Raw genomic sequence first — 26,266 nt, 5'->3', positions numbered from 1 at the left:
ACGTGCATCCCTGAAGGTTCTACATTGCCAGTACGTGTTTATGGAAATATGCGTTGTGAATTTGTTCCACAAAACCCCCGTGATTGACAAGCAATATAGAAAATGGATGGATGTAATCAGCAAGGCAATATGAGAACAGCATTGGGATACACATTCCATATAGCTAATGCACAATACAGTATATAGAACTGTTACGATATAAAGTACTATCACTGTTGTATATACTGTATAAGTGCTCCTAAAAGAAAATGAGGGGTTGGGCTGCCTCGTACTTTAACCTGAAACAGCTTCTAGTGGAAAAGCTTTCTCCAAAATGTTGTATGATTGTGCCTGAATGAATTTGTGTCCATTTAAACCAGGGGTTGTGGGTTCGTATCCCACTGGGGCCTCCACTCCCTGAGAAGGGTTGCGTCAGGAAGGGCATCCGCCGTAAAAATTGTGCTAAACATATATGTGCGTTCATCTGAGATGACACATTGTGGCGACCCCGAAAGGGACAAGCCGAAAGAAACTTACTTTTTTTTTACTTTTATGGAGAATTATTATTATTATTGTTTTTTTTAAATGTCACTGATGTTGGACCTGATAGACAACACAATCTCTCTTCTCGCTCATCCCAAAGATGTTTGACGGGGTTGACGTCAGGAAAACGGTTCTTTCATTTCAAAATCCTCCAACAATGTCGGATAGACTCTACAAAGTGTACAATACCACGTAAGCATATTGAGAAAACTGGAGGCTGCCCTCTGGTGGTCAGATACCACCAATCGTCTTACTAGTTTTTTTTTTTTTTCGTACCTCAAAATAGAGGTCGCAAATAAAACCAAAAAATATGCCACTCCGTCATGACGTGTGGAAAAACCTATGGGCGTCAATCTCTCAACCTTGATAACTTCTTGATTTAAATATGTTACTGAAAAGGGGATTTCTGCTCACTGGAAAACAAAAATAGTCCAAGGGAAAACAATTAAGAACAAAAGCATGAACGTGTCAAATCTCTGAACAGAACCAGCGCTGTCAGGAATTCAGAATCAAAATATTTTTATGGTTGAGCACGAAAAAAAAAAATACATCTGAAATCATCGGTTTAAGTCATAACGTCACTTGCGGGGACACTCGTCACCGCACCCCGCAGTTTTGCAAAGAAATAAAACTCAAAATGAGTAACATCTAGCGTTATTATAACACTCCATTACAAATGAGGTGTTTTTCTGCGGTAGCAAGATGAAGCTTTCATTGTGAAGCTGTGGAATTGGGCTTATTCTGAATTTACCCGTGAGTAGATGAGAAACAATCGCCACCCTGTCAGTTACGCCTTTTGTCCCTGATTGGTTGTTTTTCCTCAAACGTGTTGGTTTCTTGCAAATCTAATCCTAAACCTTTAGGCACAGATCTCCCCCTCCCATTCAATTCATGGACTACTTTCAAGTATAAGTAAGTTTCTTTCGGCTTGTCCGTTTCGGGGTCGCCACAACATATTTGTCTGGCACAATTTTTACGTGGAAGCCCTTCCTGATGCAATACTTCTCAGGATACGAACCCACAACCCCTGGGTTACCAAACCAATGCTCTAACCACTAAGCTACAGGGCCTCCTCATGGACCACTTTCAAGTGTGTTTCAACAAATTGACAAAATGTATATTTTTTTTTATTGCGAATGGTCCCTTTGACTAGAATTGTTATTACACCCCACTAACTGTGGTTAAAACACAAAAGATGTTAAAATATTAGGTTATATTTAAAAATTACCCATACCTTTAACGGTTTTATGATGGTAACAGTTTGACCCCAGTAAAGGATTGTTTCTATTTTGCTTTTGATTTTTTTTTTCCCAAATCCGAACAAACTACAAGTTGACCAGAATGGATTGCAGTGTAATGTAGTTTAAAAGCTTCATTGTTCCTACCTAAATATAAAACCCTTGTACTTTTCAGTCAGTGGCCCCATGGTGTGAATGTCCTGCTCAGGTTTAGCCTTTGTTGTTGACCAGCTTCTGTCCTTGGCCTACTTTTGGGTGAGAAACAAGCCACAGAGCCAAAACACCGTCATCATTAAGCACAGCAGTACTGGAGAATGGAGACCGTCTATTTGTGGGTAAGTCTCAGAAAAGATTGTCGGAATCAGTTCTTACCATTTCTGTGTGTAATCTGGTGATTCTCTTGTTTTAGCAACATACAGTATAGTGTGTGCATGTGTGGGTGTTGTTTTAGGGAATATGCGTGCACTTTTTTGTCATGCCATTTATCATTGTGCTTTATTGTCCTTTAACTTAGACTTACAGGGCTCATGATAGATATGTAAAGATAACTATTTTACCAAATTTTCTTAAATAACCTCCATACTAACTCACGTTATGCATGCATTCACTCACATAAATTACCGATGCAGCTGATCGGCTTCCACAATAAAACATTAACATGCATTTAAGTGCTCCTGAATCTATTCAGAAAACACACACCTATTTTCACTTTCAACGATGGCGGCTGGTTTATATTTAGCTTCATTTGTGTGTAAGTGAGATACATTTCACGAGGAAGTCTCAATGACAGTCAAAAAATTAATGTTGTAACAGTGGAAGAAACATGTAATGATTGACTGCCAGGTCAATGACTACTTCATGTTTATTTTATACATCAGTCATTAACATGTATCAGTAACAAAGGACAGCCTACATTGTTGCTTGAATTTCATTTTCTTTTGTGGGACCTCAACCATAACCCAAAGCATTCATCCTTCCATTTTGTACTGCACTTGTCCTCATCAGGGTCACAGGTTAAATCAGGGCATCCAGATAAACACTGTCACACTCCCATTCACACTGATGGACAATTTAGAATACAGGTGTCTCACTCATTTTTTGCTATGGGTAAAATCATAATTATGCTTTCCCTTAGACGGTTGTAAATATACACATTTTGAACTATTGCTCAATTTATCTTACGAAGAGATTTTCTGAAGAAAAAATATTTGCAATATCTGTTAAAAGTGACAAAAATGGCATCCAATCATCTACCCATGCATTTTCTACACTGCTTATCCTCACTAGGATGCAAACTCAACACAGGTGGGGCTGGGATTTGAATCCTGGTCCTCTGAACTGTGGGACAGATGTGTTTATCATCCACCGTGAAAAAAAAAAGTAATAAGAAAAAAATAATAAAAAGTATGCTTAGGCAAAATCCATATAATCTGTCTCCTTTATGTTTCCCAAATGGATTTATTCTTTTCAATTTACCAGAAAATCTGTATCGAAATGGCAACATTTCTTCATTTCAACCAGGTTAATTTTCACCAAATTCCTCCCTAAAATATATCAATAGTGCAATAGTTGCTTCACACTATTTCATTTTTTGGTGAAATAACAATCAAATGCAATTGTATATACTGTATACATATAATAATAATGGTGACTGTGATTATCCATTCATGTAGTATTCACAGTCATAATGGCCCTCTGAGGGAAAGCATAACTACGAGGGAAAACCTAATTACAATGTAGCCTGCAATGAAAATGACTTTGACATCCCTGATTTCAAGTGTTCAATTAAACTGACATACATATTTTGCACCCGTATTTTCCCAAACAGTTTTGCCAGATACATTAGAGCCACAATAAAAAGATATTCAATCCAAATGGTCAAATCATTAACTTGCAGCTGAATGTTCAATGTTTCAATGTCTTTGCAATTTTAATGAAGTGATGCATAACAAGATACAATGAACAGATACATAATGAACTGACTAATTCAATAAGAATTACAGGTTAAGTTGCCCATTGTTGGAAACCACCTCAATTACAGATTACTAGATTGTGGCCTATTTAAAGCCATTTTTTTTCCTCAGTTCAGTCTCTAAAAAAAGAGTAAATAAATAAACTTTGGATTGCATATTCTATGCGCAATAAATTGCATTGGAGGGACTTATCCAATGATACGTGGCAGCAAAACATCCCTGCAATGATCTCAGTGAGAATTGCGAGTGCCACCTTCATCGCATTAAGCAGCTAAACATTCACTTTGTTTTAATCATTTGAGCACAAAGTCAAAAGGTGATTCCGGCATGTCACACTCAAGGTATGAACTTTAATGGGCTGATGTGAAAAGTCTTAATGTGTTTGACATTCCTGGAGGCCCCATGTTTCTTGATGTGTGAGCTTATTTATAGGACCGGCCATCTGTAGAATGTGGCCATCTCTGGTTGAAGGAGTCGTTCGTTGTTGGGTCGTACATTTCAATCCGATGCCCCTGTGACGCTTCACCCAGTGGAGTATGTTTTGTGTTCAGCATCCGGAACTGCTTGATTGGATCGACATTGCTCCAGCATTGTGCTGAGTGTGTAGTTAGGCCCGGGGTGTGCGGTGGATTTGTACTTAATTATAGAACAGATGCAAAGACAGTGAAGCAAACATTCCCCTTTTGCACGGCCACGAGTGGTACAGTCCGACATCTTAAAGGCAGAGCGGCATGTAAAGCTTGAGTAGTCCTTATGATTATATATTTAAATCTACTTGACACAAGTCTGTGTCGTTCTTTTCCCACACTCTGCGAAATGGACACGCACACTCTAACACAGGATGCACAGGTGTGTGAATATATCCACATATGCAGGCTTCCTCACGCAATACAAAGATTTCGCACGTAGGATATATGACAACACCAAGCCTTCCTATTACCATGGCAACAATTGCACCATCGCTAAGGGAACAACTGGCGAGTGTTCCGACAAGCAGAAGAAAAAAAAGCCTTTAAGAAGCGCAGTCAGTCTCATTATGCTATCCATTTTTACCCTCCTCTCATAATTTTGGGTGTATTTTTTAAATCTGGTTCTGTAGGTCTTCGTGCTTCATGTTTGTGTTTTTTTTTTTCTTCTTCTCTGATGGATATGTAATTCACACTCTCCTCCTCAACACATTTTCTCCCGGTCTAATTCCTTCTGTCTTTAAACACGCGCACACACACACACACCACACACACACACACACACACACACACACATACATATATATATATATATATATATATATATATATATATTATATATATATATGGCACGCACACACACACACCCACTCACCAGCTCTCTCTCTTCAGCTGTCCCCTCCCTCGCTTCTTCCTTTTCTATTCTGCTCCGCTGTCTTATTCTGTTTCTTTCCCCCTTCCTTTCCACAGTGTGACTCCCCCTCTCATTTCTTTAATCCCCTCCATCTCCATCATCACTCCATCTCTTTCCATATTCACACTGCCCCCCCCCTACCCTTTTCTCTCCAGAAGCGTGGATGTGCCCTCACCTTGCCGCCTCGCCTCCACTTTCTCTCTCATACAAAATTCTGAGACCACCCTCTGTCCTCTGTCTTTTTCGGCTCACTCTCTCCGTTTCCCTGTGGCCCTCCCCATCCCTTTTCATGTTTCCCCCTCCCTCCATCCTCCCTTTCCCTCGCTCATTTTCTTAGTCAAAGAAGAGCTCCACAGAAGGAGAGAAAAGGGGGGGAAAGGCAGGACGAGTGCGAGAGAGCAGGAGTGGGGAAGGCTGGGGAGCGGGGTGTGGGGGTCTCAGCCCTCTGTCGTGGGGGGTTGGGGGGGTTGAAACACACCCCGATATTTCGTACTAAATACCATGGACTGCCTCTGCATTGTGACTACAAAGGTAAGCTTCTTCATGGTACTCTGGCCCAGTATGTGTATGCATGTGTGCGTGAGCCACAGCTGTATTTGTGTTGTACACACAAGAGAGGGAAGTGCTCATTTTTCCACAATCCTTCAATTACACAACACTCCCTTTTGTTTTTCTTTTTTTTTTTTAAACATAAAGAGAGCAGGGTTTTGCACATTTCCCTCACTCTGGATGACCCTCACTCACATCTCCCACGCTCTGTGTCATGCTTTGTGAGCTGTCAACCTGCGTGGATATAGTAAAAGTGTTGGGTTGGGGGTGTTTGTGTGTGTGGGGATGATGCTTTGTGTCACACTGAAACTGCAGCAAGTCAGCGAGAGTCCACATCGGAGGCTACTCTGCTCTGCATGCTAATCTCAAGCTTCCAGCCGCTTCTACTCTTACCTTTGTGAGCAGGTTCGCTGCCCACCACACATCTTCTCTTACGTCACACACACGTGCTTGCTGTCTTGTCATAGCGAGAGGCAGACCCGATCATATCCTGAAATGACACGGAAGGGAGCAGGTGTGTGTCAGTGTGAGTTGGCTCAAAGTGAGAGGTGGACATATACTGTGCAGGGGCAACTGGATGCACTTTGCGACCGGAAGTGACATCACACAAACACACAGCAGCAGCTGGTTTAGGATTGCATACAATATAGCAACAGAACCTTTAGGATTACATAAATTTGTGCTTAAATTCATTTGCCCCACAGTTTCCTTGGCAACAGGGATTGTTGGTCACCTAAACATAGATAAGTAGGTGCAGTCACGCAGCAAGGCTGTGTTTGACAAAGTGGAACTCTTATGTAAAAGGATATTAGCCACATTTTTGTCTAATTGTATGCCCAGTAACAATGGAAACTATCAAGCCAATGTATCAACAGATAAAACAATAATGTGACTTCATCCCTGCATGGCTTAACTTGCTTTGTGAGTCACTCACTGGAAAACAAAACACCTTATTAAGTGAACGACCACAGTTGGTAAGTGAAGATATTTCTCCAGACTTGCGATCGAAGTGAGAAAAGAGTGTAAAGCTGGCAAGAGAAGCCACACACTGTGCTAGGGATTGCGAGACAGATGGTCACTTTAGAAAAGGGGAAAGTTTGCAAATGAAAAGCTCTCTATATAACAAGCACTACACGTCGGTTCACATCATATATGATGGCTACTTTTTTTAGTTTTCCGTTCTAAAAGGTCACATAATATCCAAACCCAAGATTATTTTTCAACAGTCGTTTGTTGGGGTACCACTGACATTACCCGTGTACACTGCACTGATCGCGTAACAGGATAGTGTCATTTCAATCAAGACAAATCATGAGTCGATGGGGAACAAAACAGAAAACAGCACCTCCAGTTTATTGTTACATGTATATGGACCATCAAAGTTACATCAGGCTCCAGTAACCAGGTTAAACAAGGCCAAAACTGTTAGTGCCTCCCTCTGGAAGGGAACTCAATCTTTGTGGGATCTGTGGTTTGCCAGCAGAATACTCGAACTGGGGGTCCTCACTTTATGATTTTCTTCCATCCATATGATGGCAGAGTAACCCGAGTTTGTATGCAAGTTGGAGCATGGTTGTACTGCAGTCTATTACCAACTTACTCTATCAAAGTAGTTAAATCGTAATGACAGTTTCAGGCCAGCAGGGCCAAAACAGGATGGACGGGCACGAGACAAGGTGGGCTAACAGGATGTGATTGTCGTGGGTGTCTGGCGAGATTTTGAAACTGTCCCAAAAATTCCCACCGCAGTCACGGTCGCAGTTCGGCTGGGCAACCTAGTTGGCTTTAGAAAAAGTGGGTGCACGCAACTAAACCTGACAGCATGGAAAAGAGTCTAACAACGTGGAAGAGGTCTGCAGGGTGATGGGAATTATTTGCTTCCACATCATCTCACACTCACCGTCGACAACTCTTTTAAAGCTGAGCTATGCGTTTCATTTAGATGGAGTGCCCGTTTATCATGGTAACGTTGAAAGCAAGCGTGTGTATGAGAGTGCGAGTGTGCAATGCGTATGTGAATAATGATCTCACATGCATTTTGTGATACAAGAGATGGATTAATGAAATATTTGTTGACGGAAAACTAACATGAGCCATCTTTTGTTGAGCAGCTGCAGCATAGCCTACATGTGCCCCCCAATACTGTTGCCGCCTGGCCTGGCTGGAGAGCTTCCTTTGACTCTTACGGGACCAGAAAGGTGTGCTGAAACCTCTTGGTGTCCATGTTTCATCGGTAGAAAGCTCTGTCAGAACGTGGCACAGAGTGAAGTTCCCCATCTAGGCCAAGAGGGAACGTATTGCCATCGGTGGTCAACTGGAGGCCGAAACATTGAGTTCCTTTGAGCCTCTGGGATTCCGGGACGGCCCGACACGGTTAGATTGATAGACAGTGAGAACAGGAGGAAAAACCAAAGATCGCCAAAATCCCATGGCACACTACGTTTTGGTCAAACAGGGCTGCCGTGGCCTGGAGGGACTTGGAGTAAATTCGCCCACTCATTTATCAATCCAAACTGTACTGTGGGAAGCCAAAGTGGACTGTGCCACCGGTGGAAACGTGATTAACGTGGGCGCACCCAATCAATCGCAGACACCTCCGATCAGCAGATCCCTTCAAATGCGAGCTTATTAAACTTTCATGGGAGCTGGCTGCATTGCAGGTGAGCTGTGGCATTATGAACTATACGACAGGTGAGCTGTTTCACAACACCCACATGCTTGCGACCACATCATGAGCAAAAGGTCTGCATGCAAGGTTTTTGCCATGTGGGGGCGAAGCCACAGCCGCTCGAGGAGTGACATCATAACACGGCGGCCTCTTAAAATACTTCTCACCGGTGCTTTTAAATTGGAAGAACGGCAAGCGGCATGGGCAGTACAGCGTGTTGTCAGCGAAATTCATCTCAGCGGCCGTCATGAGTGTTTCAATTAAATGTTTAAGGCATGAAACTTCAGTGAAACAAGCCAGCGTGTAAAAGCATAAAAGGAACTGAATACAGTAAGCACGATTTTACAAAAAGGTAAAACATGAAGAGCACTCAGAGCCGCTGTGCCGCTCATGAGAGAAAAAGATGGATTTATTGCTATTGTGATTTTGAGTGGTTATTTTCTAACACTGTTTTTGATCAAGGATCAATCATTTATCTGGCCACCATTATAAAGATATGCTAGATGACAAAAAAGAACTTGTTCTGATGGTTGGAGTGGATGCTGATGCTCCTTTTGAGTCCTGTTTTAGTTGGGAGTTCTGACCAATGACGACGCTCACTTGCATTTCTAACCAATGGATCATTTTCTGTCTTTTCACTCCGGAGTGCTGCATTTGGCTTTCAAAGAGCTTATGTAATTTTCTGCCGCTTCCTACACAAGAATCTTAAAAGAAAATAAATAATGAATTGGGAATCAATGTATCACACAGCCGCGTCCTTACGTAATACTTGCAACTGATATATTAGAACGTATCAGCAGCGTGAGGAGACGTCACGGGAAATATGTTTGGTTTGCGAGCCCGACATCCCTCCCTCATTGCAGAGAACAGTGTGAAGGATATCAGGGAAAAGATGGCATGACAGTGTTGGAGAGAAAGCAGAAAACATTCAAGCTCTCTGTGTGGAGAAGAAAGAGGACCATCGTCTAGTTCCTTGAGGCTTCACCACATTTCCTCCGCTTTACTCATTAGCACATTGCCAGTTTTCTCTTCTAAATATCCTTGCCTCTTTTACCTCTCATCCACCTCCCCATTTTCTTCATTTGCGCTCAATAGTCTGGACTCCACTCTGGCCTACTTTAAAGCACTTTTGATGCCTCTCTCGTTTGTGCTTCTTCACATCAATTATACATTTGATAGGATGTAGTTGATGTCAGCAGCTACATGTGCACGGGGCTCGCTTCATGCTCACTTACGGCCGTCGCATCCTACTGTACATGTGCCAGCAGAGTTAATGAAACAGCCCTTGTGACGGTGTGTGACAAGCGTGTCAGGATTAGTGACCGTGGAGAACGCTCATGTGATCGCCGCTCAAGGGCACGAGCAACCTTGCATCTGCGATGCCTCGACGTGCAACCACCGAGACACTGATCCCACCAAGTTGCTCCCAGGGCGCAGGGAGAGGATACCAAGCTGGGTGCAGTGCACATCTGACGCCATGACGGCATGGCTCAGGGGTCTTTTTTTTTGTCTTCACTACATAGTGCACTCACACACTCGTGTAAGCCGTGAACGCACAATGGTCTTGTATGAGCTAGAGTTCGAGTTCAGGTCTTGGAAAAGTTCTTGGCCTTAATTAAAAAAAAAAAAAAAAAAAAAAAAGAACAGCGTACAATGTTTCTAAATGGCGCTATTCTTAGCTGACAGCACTTTCGTGGAACCTATCAAGACAAACATAGTTATTTTTGTGTCACCAGTTGACCTCGGATCTGTTTGGATTTTGAAAGTTTTGGCCACATGAAAATAACAAATAGAAACAATCCCTGCGATTGACAGATGGACAGATAGCTGAATATTTTGCTCCAAAATTGGATTGCTGCTATCAGAAAGCCTTAATTAATTGTATAGTACAGTATATAGCCGTTCAAAATGGTCATCCGAGCGTATAAATAAGTTCTCACACTCACCACCTCCAACTTTTCTAAAGCTTAGGCATGTGGTTCGTTTACCTCCAATTCCCATACATAATGTTGAATGTGTGTGAGTGAAAAAGTGTAAGCGAGAGTATCTCCACATAATTTAAGGTGTACTTTATATTCTTCTCATCTCATGGTCTTCTTCTGACAACATGACTTGTTGAGGCCACTCCTTGTTTTGGAAAAAGTGTGGCAAAATAGCCCCCACAAAGTCCAAACTAATCTTATGAAGCTGAACTAAGCACGCTTGAGGTATGCTGAAGTTTTACGTGACTTTACGCATGATGGATGTTGTGCAACTTTAGAAGTATAATTCCACCACCATCCCCGCATCCATCCATCCATTCATATTTGGAACTGGTCATCCTCACTAGGTTCACGGGCGTACTACTGGAGGCTGTCCCAGCTGAATCTGGGTGAGAGGGAGGGTACCCCTGAACTGGTTGCCAGTCAATCGCAGGGGACAAATAGACAACCATTTCTACTCAAATTCCCACTTACGGGCAATTTAGAGCCTTCAATTAATCTACTGTGGGTGTTTTTTTTTTGTTTTTTTTGGATGTGGGAGGAAATTGCAGTAACCGGAGAAAACCCACGCAGGCACGGGGAGAATATGCAAAGTCCACACAGGTAGACCCGGACTTGAACCTAGGTCCTCAGGACTGTGAGGCAGTTCCCCTATCAAGATTTGGGGCCGAATCCGGATAATGCTATCTTGGTTCAGCTGTTTTCAGTTCTAATGCTCAGTTCCCGAATCCTGACAAAAGTCGCACATGCGTTTGCAGGTCCAGCTCATATTAAAGCTCGACTGCCGTTATTCATCACTACATGTTGCTGATGTGCCCCTCGTCTAATTTAATTATCTGCGCCTCTGTCAGAGGGCTCACTTTGCATGGAGGCTGTTAACAGTCTGTCCAATGTGCACGTTTGAGAGTTTGCTCGGCTTCACAGTCTGATGAAGAAGCAGTCTCTTGTCTTTCCATCTTTTGAACAATCTAAATAAAGACTTGTGAGTTTGTTTCCATATGTACTGAACGGTGGATTTGTGATTATTTACTGTCATCTTGAAAGTGATACTTTTAATCCATCAACATCTTGGAGAATTATGAGAGTGATTGGAATGTGATAAAGTGAATAGTACATCAAGAATAGCCAAAGTGGACACTTGAAACAAATCAGCTGTGATTCAAATAGTTAAGGGAACTGAGGTTAGAAAGGCTTTACCTCAGATTAGGGCCTTTTGAAGTACTATATTGCTATTGGATATTATCGAAAGTAATTCCCTTTAAGTCTGTGTATGTGAGAGGTTGTACAGAAACATAAACGGGAAAGATTTTATTACTAACAGTTTTTGAAATGGTGCACAACGACACCCAGTGGCTACTTTGTAAATTACACGACTCAATGACAACGTGCATGAAGAAAAGTCCGTGTCCTCCTGTGACGTTAGGTTACGCAGTACAGTATTTTAGTACAGTACTTCAATTGAATAACAAAATGACAATCTGAACTGTGTTGGTGTATTCGGCACAAAAATGCTTAAAATTCTTATCCAATTTCAAGCCACAGATACCAACTACAAACAAGACTTCCTGAATCAGCACATGTATTTTATATGAAAATAAACATTTGAATTAAAACACAGAATAATTCAATTATATGCTGAGAGTCCGAACACATGTGAGCGCAAAAACAATGTGCAAGTGAGCATATTTGTGTTTTGTTTGTCTCTGGCTTTGTATGTGCGTGCTCCTCTGGTAGGTGATGTCAGTTGCCTAGCAACCGTGCAATCAGGGCCCGATTGTTGCCATGACAACATGGCGAGGTATCATCATGGACAGAATAGAGATGAAAGAAGGAAGGGAGGGGGAGGAGAGGGCGAGATAGAGGTAGGGAGAGCGAGGCCTGCCATTGAAGGGTGTCGAAAATATGAAGCCCACAGTTCTCAGGTAGGAGTCTGACCTCTGTGGAGGCGGCAGCCTAGAATGCTCATGAATGCAGAGAAGAGAAAATTCATATTTGAAGGGAGCCAGCTACATTCGCGGGTTGCGCAAGAGTTCCACTCTCCTCTATGAAGAGCAAAGGCTCCCTTCCAGATGGAAATGTCACGATGTGCTCCACTTGTCTTTAGTCACAGACGCAGAAGCAGAACTCGTTGTGTCAACGAGGGCTCTGGGCCTAACCTCTGCAGGTGTCATAACCCATCCATCAGCCATAATTGGTGCGCTATAAAGTGGTCCAATAGGTCATGGTGCATTTTTTTCCCTATTTATTCATCCCCTCAACTGTTTAATGCATTCATGACTCACAAACTGATGGCGTCTGAGAGGGGAACTAAACTGCCTCAAACAAAATAGGCCAGAACACTGTAGTCTCTTTACAAAAAGGTGACCATCTGCCCAAAAAGGGTTTATAAATTCGTTATTAATGACATTTTAAAGTTTGTAAGTCAAACTCAAGCTGTAATGATCATACCTTACCAATAAACCAGTAAACGTTTATGTTAAAAGTGTAAGAGCAAAATAAATAAAATAATGTGGAAACAACATCACTTCTGGTATATAGCTTTGCTTGCATGGCATTTTGTTTTGATTCCTGGATGGATGGATGCTTAAATAGGTACCAAAAAAAAAAAAGGTGGGGGGGGTGTACAAACAAATATGCTCATTAATTGGCAAACCAGAATTTATTCTCTCCCTCTTTGTATCAATATTTGTATCTTAATCAGGCTTAGTGCTCAGTGTTACCATTTCTCACCAGTACGCTATAAGCAATGTACAAACTGTTAATAAGGGGTTAGTGTAAAATGTCTAATTTTAAAACCAATTATCAGGATCATTGTACTGTCCAGAACAACAGCTTGTCAGTGTGGTTGTTTCGTGTCCTATAATTCGCCCTGTGGGTCACACTTTTTTTTTAATTGAACCAACATAGATTGATTCTACACAGTATTTGCTATTCGGTCTACAATAGGGTCGCATCATTTTTAATTTTTTTTTTTTTTGCGCCACTTCACTCCATAATGAGACAATTTGTATATTCACACCTTTTGGCACCTGTCAATACTGCATTGGAGCGGTACCTGAAAAGTGGAGCTACACAAACTTCACTCCATTGATTGGTTGACAGAGAAATGTCACTTTCTTGCAACAATAGGAATTGATGCATTGATGCGACTAAATGTCCAATGAACATAAAAAAAAAAAAAAATTAGCAAAACATTCTTGCCGGCAAACTCGGACACAAAATGAAAAGATTTGAAAGCATTTTTAAAAATCCATCCATCCACTTTCTACACTGCTCATCCTGAGTCCATCCCAGCGAAGTTCGAGTGAAAGGCAGATGAACAATTTGTATGTTATTCGGAGAGCAAACAGGTTTGTTCTGGTAACAGCGTGTTAAGGAACATTTTGGTTAGGAAAAGGCATTGTTTTAAGAAAGTATCTGTTAAAAAGTGTCTGATAAGCACCAATCATATCTTTGAAGCTGCTGCCGTCCCTTGAGACCCAAGAACCTCCCAATCCAGCATCCTCTAAAGACCTGCAGTTATACAAGTTGTTTTTTTGGCCTCCCCAACCGATCTCAACACACACACACCCACTGCATTAAAGTAAAACGGGACATTTTCAAGTGAACTTTGATTGTGAGCAGCCTAAAGCTCACCTGTACAATCAAGATGTTGTATGAGGGAAGTGGTCGTATGAGGGAAGTGGTCGTCATGCCAGATGCTGACTGGTTTTTGTTCCGCTCATGAAAAATGGGAGCAAAAAGAAAAATATTGTGTCTATAATTTATAATATAATTTTCTTCTGTATAACATAGAATTGTTGAAAACCAACATGTCTTGATCTGTACAAATCACTGGCTATGTAGGAAAGTGAACAAAAATGAACACACTCAATTATTTGGAAGATAGTGTGGGGGATTGCACGGAGGAAGTTATTCAATGGACGCATGCACACATGCACACAGAGAAGATAAAACGGAATAATAGATGGGCTTTAGTGTGTCTCCATGTCTGATTGGTTCTCCTCCCTCGCTGTAAAGCAGTGACAAACATTATATTATGAGTCACAGCTGGAGCGGGCTGCCATTGCACAATGTTCACACCGATATGTTCAACATCAACAACTCGGTCTTCCAGGAAAACTCCTTTTCTCATCCACTACGACATTCCCCCCTGCCCCTTCCCTCGCTCCCTCTTCTTCTAGTCTCTCCCCCCTTCCCCTTCCCCAGTCTCTGTAGCTGTTTCCCCATCCCTCTCCTCCTTCTCCTCCGCTGCGGGTGTCTGGGAGGCTGTTTTTCCTCTGTCTCTCGCTCATGAAGGGCCGCACTAAGCTGCCTACTCTCTGCCCATGTGTGGTAGGTAAATTCACCTCTGTGTTCGTGTCTCTGCCTCCATCTCTCCGGTGACGTCTTCTTCCTCTGTTTTGCATGTTAGCTCAATGCCAGCTAGTCGTTCTGGCAGGCTTACATTGGGGGAGGTGTCGGGGAGGGTGGGGGGTGGTGGTTGTGGTGTTGGGGGTTCTCTGTTTGTGCACATTGCATCGAATAATAATTCCAGAGTCAGATGAATCAGAGGGGTACGTATGAGAGATGAGCCATCTTCGTGTGTGCTGGCTATGTTTATTCATGCGCTGGGTATGTTAGGTATGAGCGTGGCTTAACACATGTGGGTGTGCATTAGCCAGCGAGCACGTTAAGACATGCGCAGGGAGAAAACTCGAACAGACTTGTTGATTAAACCATCAGGGAAGTCATAAATGCAAATACTTGAGCTTGTGTTTCCAATATAGCACAATATTTGCAAATATAATCCAACCTGGCATGCTTGTAACTTTACGATGCATGCATGATTAGCCTGAGACTATGACTAAACAATATTGAGCAAAAAATAATCCTTATTTCATATGATGTTATGTTTTCAGGTGCATATGGCTAGGCAGATAAAACTGAATAATGTACTGTCTACAATTAAGAGTATAAAAAAAATTCAATTTAAAGAGTGTAAAAAATATGTAATCATTCATTCATTCAACTTCCATTCCGCTTATTGACACTTGTGTCTCGAGTGTGCTGGAGCCTATCCCAGCTATCTTCGGGTGAAAGGCGGGCTATATCCTGAACTTGTTGCCAGCCATTCGCAGAGTTCATGTCATCATATTTTATTTCTACACAGAACTGTATTTTTCTTAAATTATTAACACTGATTTATTTTTAAGTTCCTGCACGGTCAATAGAATTGCAGCTGACACAGACAGTTACTATGTGTGTTTCCAATGTTTGGCTCAAATTGCCTTTCATCCATCCATCCCTTTTCTTTTGCCGCTTATCCTCACAAGGGTCACGGGGAGTGCTGGAGCCTATGCCAGCTGTCAACGGGCACGGGGCGGGGTACACCCCGAACTGGTTGCCAGCCAATCACAGGGCAAACAGCCGCACTCACAATTACGCAATTTAGAGTGTCCAATTAATGTTGCATGTTTTGGGGATGTGGGAGGAAACGGGGAAAACATGCAAACTCCACACAGGCGGGTCCGCGAACTGTGAGGCCAACATTTTACCATCTGATCCACTGTGCCACCCCTCATATTGTCTTGTCTTTTTTTTTTTTATTATAGTGCTACAGTCAGAACTGATTACACACACATGCAAGCGACAAGTGTAAGGAGCAAAGTACACCAATGAATCCTCAATGGACTCACCACAAGATGACAACCTCCCAGAGAGGTTAGATTACAGGACGCCACAAGGGAGTAAAGACGGTCTTGGCTTGTAGAATATTTTCATTAGTGACTACAGCAGGTGATTGAATATAGAAATATTGTATATTTTGACCGCAGGGATCTAAATGTGATAACTTACTGTAGAACCTGGGACCTGTTCTTAAAATCCTCCAATTTTTTCACGTGAACAAAAGTGTTGAACGGTGTGACTGACAGGTATATTTTGTATCCCTGTGAACACCGCATTCATATCAGTTAGTGTTGTAACTACATGAAAACCAAAGACTTGTCCAGGGACTGAAAAACAAGCAACCCTGAAGCTGAAAATAAAAGAAAAACACCACACACCCAAAACTCAGTAACAAAACATAAAAAGCTTCACCTCTAGGTCTAAAACCTGTTGAGCATATAGTTTAGCTGCTACAGAGGACAGTGATCCTTTCACAGTCTTCTCTAGCTAAAAAACAAAAAAAAAAAAAAACAAAAACAAACCAAAAACCTGGATCAACATGACAGCTGGGACTGGCTTGAGCACTCCCCCGACCCTCGTGAGGATAAGCGGCTCAGAAAATGGATGGATGGATGGACAAATCTCTCTGTTCCAATACTTTTGCTGAAAATATGGGTCTTTTACAAATAATGCTAGCTTGTCTTCAAGTGATGTATCATGTGCAGATGGAAATACAATACCTAGAAATACATGCTGAAATGTTGATCACTGACGTTCTCTCGCTCATGTCAAAAACCAAATCTTTTCAGTGTGCCGGCCAAAATAAATAAACAAATAAAGGAATTGGATTTACTGTTCCAATACTTTTTCAGGGTAGTATTTGCTGTTGGCACTTTTGCCGAGGTCAGCAAATTACAGTATGTCTTTGATTCAGTCCTACACTGCTTGTTGCTTGCCTGATAGCTGTGAATCAACCTAACTGTCATTTTAAATCCACTTTTCTGGAATATTCTGAGGCAATCTCCATCATAACCAATATAGTACTGCATCTAAAAAAATATAGTATAAGCTATATGAGATGTGTTTTTTTTTAATATAAACAAATAAAAGGCGGAAAAAGATGACTGCTTAGAACATCTGCCTTGGAGCTCTACGGTCTGGGGATCAAATCCCGACTCCGCCTTTGTGGAATTTGTTTTCTCCGTGCCTGTATCGGTTTTCTCTGGGTACTCCCGTTTCCTCCCACATCCCAAAAACATGCGCGGTAGGTTGACGGAAGACTCTAAATTGCTCACAGGTGTGAATCTGAGTCTTCATGGTTGTTTGTTTGTACGAGCACTGCGATTGGCTAGCGACCTGCTCAAGGTGTACCCCGGCTCACACCCAAAGATTGCTGGGATAGGCTCCAGCACACCCGTGACTGTAGTGAGGATGAGCTACATGGAAAATGGATGGACTGAAAAACAAGATGGTGTAGAACTAGCAATTTTCTCACTGGTTGTAAATTTTGAAGACTTTTGGGTGTGGTATTCTATTTTTAAATTTAGATAAAGGACAAGAGGCACCAATGCTGTAGTGGAACACTTGCCTGAATTTGATGCCAGGAGCGTGGGTTCAGTTCCCACTCAGTGCCGGTGTCTATATGTGTACCCTGCGACTGACTGGTGACCCGTTCAGAATGTAGACTGCCTTCGCCCAAAGATAGCTAGCATAGCCTCCAGCACTCCCGTATCCCTTGTGAGGATAAGCTGCTCAGAAGATGAATGGATAAAGGATTCAGTGAAAGAAAATAAGTCTTTGAACACCCTGCTATATTGCACTCCTCCACACAGATCTTCTCTAGATCAAACAGGTTTCTGGGCTGTCGCTGAGAAACACAGTTTCAGGTCCCTCCAAAGATATTCTGTTGGTTTTAAGTCTAGAGACTGGCTAGGCCACGCCAGAACCTTGATATGCTTCTTATGGAGCTCCTTGGTTTTCCCGGCTGTGTGCTTCGGGTCATTGTCATGTTGAAAGACCCAGCCACGACCCATCTTCAATGCTCTGACTGAGGGAAAGAGGTTGTTCCCCAAAATCTCACAATACATGGCCGTGTTCATCCTCTCCTTAATACGGTGCAGTTGTCCTGTCCCATGTGCAGAAAAACACCCCCAAATTATGATGCTACCACCACCATGCTTCACAGTAGGGATGGTGTTCTTGGGATGGAACTCATCATTCGGCTTCCTCCAAACACGGTTAGTGGAATTATGACCAAAAAGTTCAATTTTCGTCTCATCTTACAACAAAACCTTCTCCCATGACTCCACTGTATCATCCAAATGGTCATTGGCAAACTTAAGATGGGCCTTGACATGTCCTGGTTTAAGCAGGGGAACCTTCCGTGCCATGCATGAGTTCAAACCATGACGTCTTAGTGTATTACCAACAGTCACCTTGGAAATGGTGCTCCCAGCTCTTTTTAGGTCATTGACCAAGTCCTGCCGTGTAGTCCTGGGCTGATTCCTCACCTTTCTAAGGATCATTGAGACGCCTCGAGGTGATATCTTGCATGGGGCTCCACTCAGATTGAGATTGACCGTCATGTTTAGCTTCTTCTATTTTCTAATGATTGCTCCAGCAGTGGACCTTTTTTCACCAAGCTGCTTGGTAATTTCTTTGTAGCCCTTTCCAGCCATGTGGAGTTGTACAATTTTGTGTCTGTTGTCTTTGGACAGCTCTTGGTCTTGGCCATGTTACAAGTTTGAGTCTTAGTGATTGTATGGAGTGGACAGGTGTCTTTATGCAGCTAACGACCTCACACAAGTGCATCTGACTCAGGATAATACATAGAGTGGAGGTGAACTTTTAAAGGCGGACTAACAGGTCTTTGAGGTTCAGAATTCTCGCTGGTAGACAGGTAATCAAATACTTATTTGCGGCTTTATCACACAAATAAATCGTAAAAAAAATCATACATTGTGATTTCTGGATTTTTGTTTTTAGGTTATCTCTCTCACAGTGGAAATGCACCTACGATGAAAATGTCAGACCCTTCTATGATTTCTAAGTGGGAGAACTTGCAATAAAAAAATTCATGGTGTTCAAATACTCATTTTCTCCACTGTAACTAAAATCACTTTGACTGAAACTTGGTCGGTTCAACACGAAACAAAATCATTCACAAAATAAAGCAAGTGAATTGGGGGGGGGGAACTCATTTGAAAAATTGTTGTGGTGCAGGTGAAAAACCGCTGTTACTTTATGCATATAACTGTTGGAATTAAACAGTGTGCCAGAGTTCAATAGAATCCACTGGTTTCCTTTTTCAGCCCAGGAAGAACCGTTCACTTATTTCTTTCATTCTGAACAGAACTCAGCAGGATTTTGGGCAGCGTGTTCCCATGAGAATTAAAACAGAAATCAAACACAAAGTTAAGCACTGGTGTAGTTGGAGCATGCGTCACCGGGCCTGTGTGTGGGCGCAAACTCCTCGAGTATCAAAGAAAGCTGCTGCAAAACGCTAAACAATCACACACTCCACAAAATTCCCAAACACGGCAAATTGTCCATTTATATGTTGAAAATGTCTATAGTTCACCATTCATTTGTTGAAGGATAATGTGTATTCCACCTCTCCATATATTTTTTAAACCACTTGCCCTCATTAGGGTCATGAATAAGCTGGAGCCTCGCCCAGATAGCAGTGGGCAAAAGGCAACAATTTACGCTCACGTTCGCAGCCAAGGACAATTTAGTGTCTTTAATTAACTTCATTTTTATCATGTAGGAGGAAGCCAGAATACTCAGAGAAAAACCACGCAACCACAGAGAGAACATGCAAATGCCACGCTAAACTCAAACCCTCATGGCAAACTTGATACTAGAACCCACATATATATATATATATATATATATATATATATATATAATATATATATATATATATATTATATATATATATATGTATATACTGTATATACGTCCGATTGTATTGAAGCAAGCAAAACTAAAATATCATTTCAATTTGTGGTTACCATAAATTCAGGTCTATTGTGTTTCGCATGATGATGTGACAAAGTTTAAAAAATCCATAATAATCACAAGAAGAAATGACTTCCTATTATGCACAGGTCACATTACCACAATGCAACTCTAATTTTTCGTTGAACAATGTCGTGGTTGTGCGTTATTGGTGCGCCACGCTTTTCCGCCTCTCTTTTGTCCCATAAAAAAGATAAATCATTGGAGGTCATGTTCAAGCATGTGGAGTTTGCGATTTTAGAGTTCCATGACGCTCTTTGTATTTAATTTCTGATGGGGCATGAGATGTCGAGAGAGCAGGAGTTATTTCCATGCGAATGTCATATTCCCCAAAATAGGGGCTTCTGCTCAGTCTCGGTTGACAAAAATAGGAGCCTGTGGCATGGTATCTGTAAAGCTGATTTTTATGATGACATTTAAAGAGAAGCACTGAGGAGAACCTTGAACATAACATACACATGTATATTTTACAGAATGTTTTCATTATAATTTACGTTTTAAAGATGCCAAATTAAAAACCATCGTTCAATATTTTGCTTTTTTACATTATAAATAGATGTTGTGGTCATCTCTTCAGCTGCACAACCAAATTCCCCAAACCACTAATTGAAAAAAATACCGTATGCTTGTTTTTCAATTGTCAGTTTCGTGTCAGTTGGGGCATACTGTAAAATTCCACGTGTAGACACCTGGCAGCTCTGTTTTTATCTTCTTGGCCAGAAAATCACGGTCACGGCTCACCAGTCTGGTAACATGCTGTGCTTACTCTGTCTGGCCTGGGCCTCTTTGTCGCATTTCGTCATAGGTGCCACCCCCCAAAAAAATACAGCATGTGTAACTGTTGAACTATGTAGATAGATAGATCATGCACTGGTGCTTTGGGCCACCTGGTTGATCATTTTTGTCCTTGTGGAAAGCAAAAGTTAAAACCACAGGGAGTAGGTGGGTGTGGGGTATTACGTAATGATTAGCAATGTGCTGCCCACTGAGGGAAAGGACCAGTCATGGTCATGATAGAAAATTTACACAATCCCACAGTGCAGCCTGCTATACTGAGGAGCAAAGACGCCCCCAGGCAAATATACTGCCTCGCTTTAACCACCGACTGCTGTCATCAGCGCATCTCATTATGCAACGAATGAAGGAAATGCGGCCCCGCAGTCGTTACGCAAAATGTAGTTAACGTTATGTCGCGCATTAACTGTGGATTTTACCTGAACCTGAAATAACTTTAGGGGTTAGCAACAAAGCCCTGCCGCACATAACGAAAAATGAGTACCGTAATTTCCGGCCTACAGAGCGCACCTGAATATAAGCCTCACCCAGTACATTTCTAAAAGAAAATACCATTTGGTACATACACACGCCGCCGCTGTGTAAAAGACGAAAATGCCCATATTGAAACCCACATTGAAACACGAGATATTTACTAAAAAAGACGGTACACAGAAAGAGTTTTCAAAGTTTTAATACCGTAGCTTAGCTTAACTTAGCAACAACACGGTAGCGCAAACAGGGCTGGTAAAAAAAAAAAAAACAAACATACTGGGAAAAAAAAAAAAACAATAGCCACGGCAGCTACACAGTAGCAACACAGTGGCACAGCACTAACAGGGGCAGTTCTAAAAAATATAAATATAATAATATAATATAAAATATAAATACCTAAATCACTGAGACATGGCAGTAGCACAGCAGGAACACACTAGGGCAGAACTAACGCTACCACGGCGCTAACAGGACTGGTTAAAAATAAAACATACTAGTAAAATTCACTGAGACACGGCAGTAACACGGCAGCAACACGCTAGCACAGCGCTGACACTAGCGCAGCGCTAACAGGGCCAGTTAAAAAAAAAGCATACCGGTAAAAGTCAGTTCCTTGGCACATATCTTCCACCGGTCTCAATCTTAGTTTTTCTGCTCGAGTGCCCCCTTGCGGCCGTTAGAAAAAATGCACAAATTAAACGCGTCACAGCATAAGCCACAGGGTTGAAAGCATGTGAAAAAAGTTGCGGTTTATAGGCCGGAAGGTAAACGGTAATTGACATCCCCAGAAAATGCTACAATTTTTCATCATAAGGGTTTCGACAGTATATATGCCACAAACTATGACACCAAGATATTTTAATATTTCAAACTCGTATTATATTACATGCCACCAAAATATTTTAATATGCCAAACACATTATTCCTAAAAATAATGTCTTCAAATTATTTGATTAAGAAAAAATGCACCATAAGTGCACATGTACTGTACGTACACATGCAGGGAAGATTTTCTATATCGCTGCTAACAACCCAGACTAAAGCAGACAGTCAATCAACACATCTACAAAAAGACCTAGCAAGGTTGGCTTCAGTCGCACGAGAAGAGGCAGGAATTGTGGCAATTTGTAGCCAGTTGACCATGATAACACGACTGCTCACAATGCCTGAAGCATCTGACAGTTCCTGGCTGAGAGAAATACCACCCTGCTGGAACACTCTCCCTACGTCACCTGACCTGGCTTCATGAGATATTTACGGGGTTTTTTTTCCATTCTCAGGAGGGTCATCAAGGTGAGTCATTCTGAAGACATGGATGACATCAAGTTTGCCATAATGTTGGAGCTCCGGAGGATCCCGAGAGAATCTTTCAGGAATACATTAAGGCATGGCAAAGAATGCTGGGAAAGTGTGTTGGACCCCTGGTTGGATTACATCCAATGGCGAAACGTCTAGTTGAAATTTGAAAAAGCTTAACCTTTTGCGAAAAAAATCGTGAATACTTTGTACTTCCTTGACACCAATTACTACTTTCTTACTCACCTGGGCTTTGGTGACAGCAAATAGCCAGTAAACTATGTGAATGAATAGCTTAACAATGGAAATGAGAAACTGTCTTTAATGTTCTAGCTGGATAAGTCAAGGATAAACAAAATAAAATACAACCAAATCAAATCAAATGAACGATAAATGGGCTGGACTTAATTGGACTTATTTTAAATCTCTTTAGTAGAATGTACAGCATATCTTGTGGGGACATTTAACACATCGACAGAAGGCAGAATCCAGACTGCATTACAGCGTAGGGAGACTGACAGCAAGCTTGTCAGCTGATGGTTGTTCACCAACGGACAGCGTTGGAAACAGGATGATGCGTGATCTGACAGTCAGCAGTCATCTTTCACCCGAACTTTTTTCCTAAACCCTCAAGACAGGAGACAGCTGCCACAGGATGCTCCACGTATTTTGGACTGCGCACGGCTGTCTACTTTAGCTGAGGAGGAGGGCCCGCAGATGCTGACACGGTGACGTTGAAAGTGAGGTGGTGACTTTATGAAATGACAGGTTCACTTGCTGCATCACGTTCTTTGCTAGTCACAGAAAGTTCATGCATTAGCTCGTCTTAATTATAGTCGAGGTGTTATTTTAGGTTGATACTCAGATTTAACCATTTCACCCCTTAATGCGTTATCTATTTTAAAACCCAAAAGCAGTTAAAAGGAGAAGCTAAGAATACGAGTATAGCAAATGTGTTTCAATTTGAGGTGGGGGGAGTTTAAAAAATATTTTCGAGCTATAACAAGCACACCATACCTCATGCATAATGCAGTTCTTCGGGTCATCACTACTGGTGATGATTCCGTTCTGGCGTGGTAAATTTAGACAGCTGGGTGGTTCAGCAAGACACACAAGCAGGACTATGTAAAGGTTAAGCTCAAGCTTCTCATAAAACCGTAACATTTGTGAAGCAATTTTTTGACATATGATAGAAGTACGATGCCATGCAGTTTTACGTCACTGAAAACTACAATCACAGCAATAAATATATTGTTAATTGTTTAACGAACGGATATTGAATAGCGGGGGACTGAACCTGTAGTCAAATATGGCATTCAGTACTCCAGATATGAAGGTTCATACAGTATATAGTGTGTTCAGATGGGTTTCGTCCTGGACGTACAGTGGCCTGTAGGTTTTGCCTGTGCAACCCACCATACACATTTGCAAGACCATTAACAGCAGTAAATATCCCTTCATTTAAATTTTCAACCGCTTATACTCACTAGGGTTGCAGGTGTGCTGGCACCTATCTCAGATGGCTTCAGGTGAGAGGTGGGGTAAACCCTTGACTGATTGCTTGCCAATCGCATGGCATATACAGAAATACAACCATTCACACGAAATTCACACCTACGGACAATCTAGAGTCTTCAATCAACCTATCATGCATGTTTGTGGAATGTGGGAGGAAAGCGGAGTGGCTGGAAAAAAACACACACGCAGGCACGGGGAGAACAGGCAAACTCCACACAGTCGGGTCTGGATTCTAATGTAGGACCTCAGAACTGTGAAGCAGATGAGTTGACCACAGTGAAGCTTTTCATATCTCTTTGTGTGTGATATAGTAGCCTTCCAGTCAGTTCCATTACATGTTAAGCTGAGCTGAGGTAAACGTTACTTGGTATTTTATGAAATACGTACTTGTGTTTTGTACCTTTTTTCTGGTAAAAGTACCTCTGTTTGTCTTGTATGACTCAACAGGAAGGACCACAAAACAAACATGGCTGACAATGTCTCTATAGACTTGCCTTTAAATTTGTTGAATATTCTACTTCTGTTCTTAGTAAGTCAAGTAGATTACACCCACGACAATAAAATAAGCAGGGAGCATGAGTGAATTGATGTCACGGTGAATCCCGTCAGCCAAACGGGTTGCAGCATATCCCGAGGAAAATTCCGGTGTGTCTCAATGGTGTCACTCAAAGCACTTTTTTTTTTTTTGGATAAGTTGTGTGTGTGTGTGTGTGTTTTCCAGTTTTGACGGAAGCAGCCACTCCATAAATATGGTGATCTGAACACCATTGCCAAGTATGGTAGACTGTTTTTTTTTTTAGTCGTCTGCCACCCCCTTGCACGTTGTCATGGAAACACTCCAGCTCTTTTGGGCTTCTCTCTCACTCTCTTTCACACAATGCAGTATTACGCTGTTAAAACCTACACAGTGGAATACCACAGCTCCACTGTCACTGTCATGCCTTACATAACGCTGAGCTAGAGCAGGTCAACTTCAGTTAACAAAGCAGTTTACAGACTCATACAGTGAAGAAAATAAGTATTTGAACACCCTGCTATATTGCAAGTTCTCCCACTTAGAAATCATGGAGGGGTCTGAAATTTTCATTGTCGGTGCATGTCCACTGTGAAAGAGATCTAAACAGGAAAATTCTGAAATCACAATGTATGATTTTTTTAACAATTTATTTGTGTGATACAGCTTCAAATAAGTATTTGAACACCTGAGAAAACCAATGTTAATCTTTGGTACAGTAATCTTTGTTTGTAATTACAGAGGTCAAACGTTTCCTGTAGTTGTTCACCTGGTTTGCACACACTGTAGGAGGGATTTTGGCTCACTCCTCCACACAGGTTTTCTCTAGATCAGACAGGTTTCTGGGCTGTCGCTGAGAAACATGGAGTTTTAGCTCTCTCCAAAGATTTTCTATTGGGCTTAGGTCTAGAGACTGGCTCGGCCACGCCAGTACCTTGATATGCTTCTTACAGAGCCACTCCTTGGTTTTCCTGGCTGTGTGCTTCGAGTCATTGCCATGTTGAAAGACCCAGCCACGACCCATCTTCAATGCGCTGACTGAGGGAAAGAGGTTGTTCCCCAAAATCTCACAATACTTGGCCGGGGTCATCCTCTCCTTAATACAGTGCAGTCGTCCTGTCCCATGTGCAGAAAAACACCCCCAAAGCATGATGCTACCACCCCCATTCTTCACAGTAGGGATGGTGTTCTTGGGATGTAACTCATCATTTGTCTTCCTCCAAACACGATTAGTGGAATTATGTTCCATTTTGGTCTCATCTGACCACCAAATTTTCTCCTTGACTCTTCTGTATCATCCAAATGGCCATTGGCAAACTTAAGACGGGCCTTGACATGTGCTGGTTTAAGCAGGGGAAACCTTCCGTGCCTTGCATAATTTCAAACCATGAGCTCTTAGTGTATTACCAACAGTCACCTTGGAAACGGTGGTCCCAGCTCTAGCCCCAATATTGACATTGGTTTACTCAGGTGTTCAAATACTTATTTGCAGATGTATCACACAAATAAATTGTTAAAAAAATCATACATTGTGATTTCTGGATTTTTGTTTTTAGGTTATCTCTTTCATAGTGGACATGCACCTACGATGGAAATTTCAGACCCCTCCATGATTTCTAAGTGGGAGAAGTTGCTATATAGCAGGGTGTTCAAATACACGTTTTCTTCACTGTATATACAAATAT

The 26,266-nt window shown here is 41.8% G+C and overlaps 1 protein-coding gene across 1 annotated transcript in view; it reads left to right on the top strand.

Annotated features, from left to right (window-relative positions):
- The first annotated feature begins 2,031 nt into the window (after window positions 1-2,031).
- LOC133491996 (disks large homolog 4-like) overlaps window positions 2,032-26,266 on the top strand; it is a 63,791-nt gene continuing 39,556 nt past the window's right edge. Inside the window, exon 1 of the mRNA XM_061803821.1 lies at window positions 2,032-2,095. Within this exon, the coding sequence (XP_061659805.1) occupies window positions 2,075-2,095 (21 nt within the window). The 5' untranslated portion in view covers window positions 2,032-2,074. The remainder of the gene's footprint in view (window positions 2,096-26,266) is intronic.

The sequence above is a fragment of the Syngnathoides biaculeatus genome, chromosome 18 (assembly GCF_019802595.1).
Source record: "Syngnathoides biaculeatus isolate LvHL_M chromosome 18, ASM1980259v1, whole genome shotgun sequence".
Taxonomy (NCBI): Eukaryota; Metazoa; Chordata; class Actinopteri; order Syngnathiformes; family Syngnathidae; genus Syngnathoides; species Syngnathoides biaculeatus.
The sequence above is the reverse complement of the archived record's forward strand: the minus strand, read 5'-3'. Positions and strand labels throughout refer to the sequence as shown.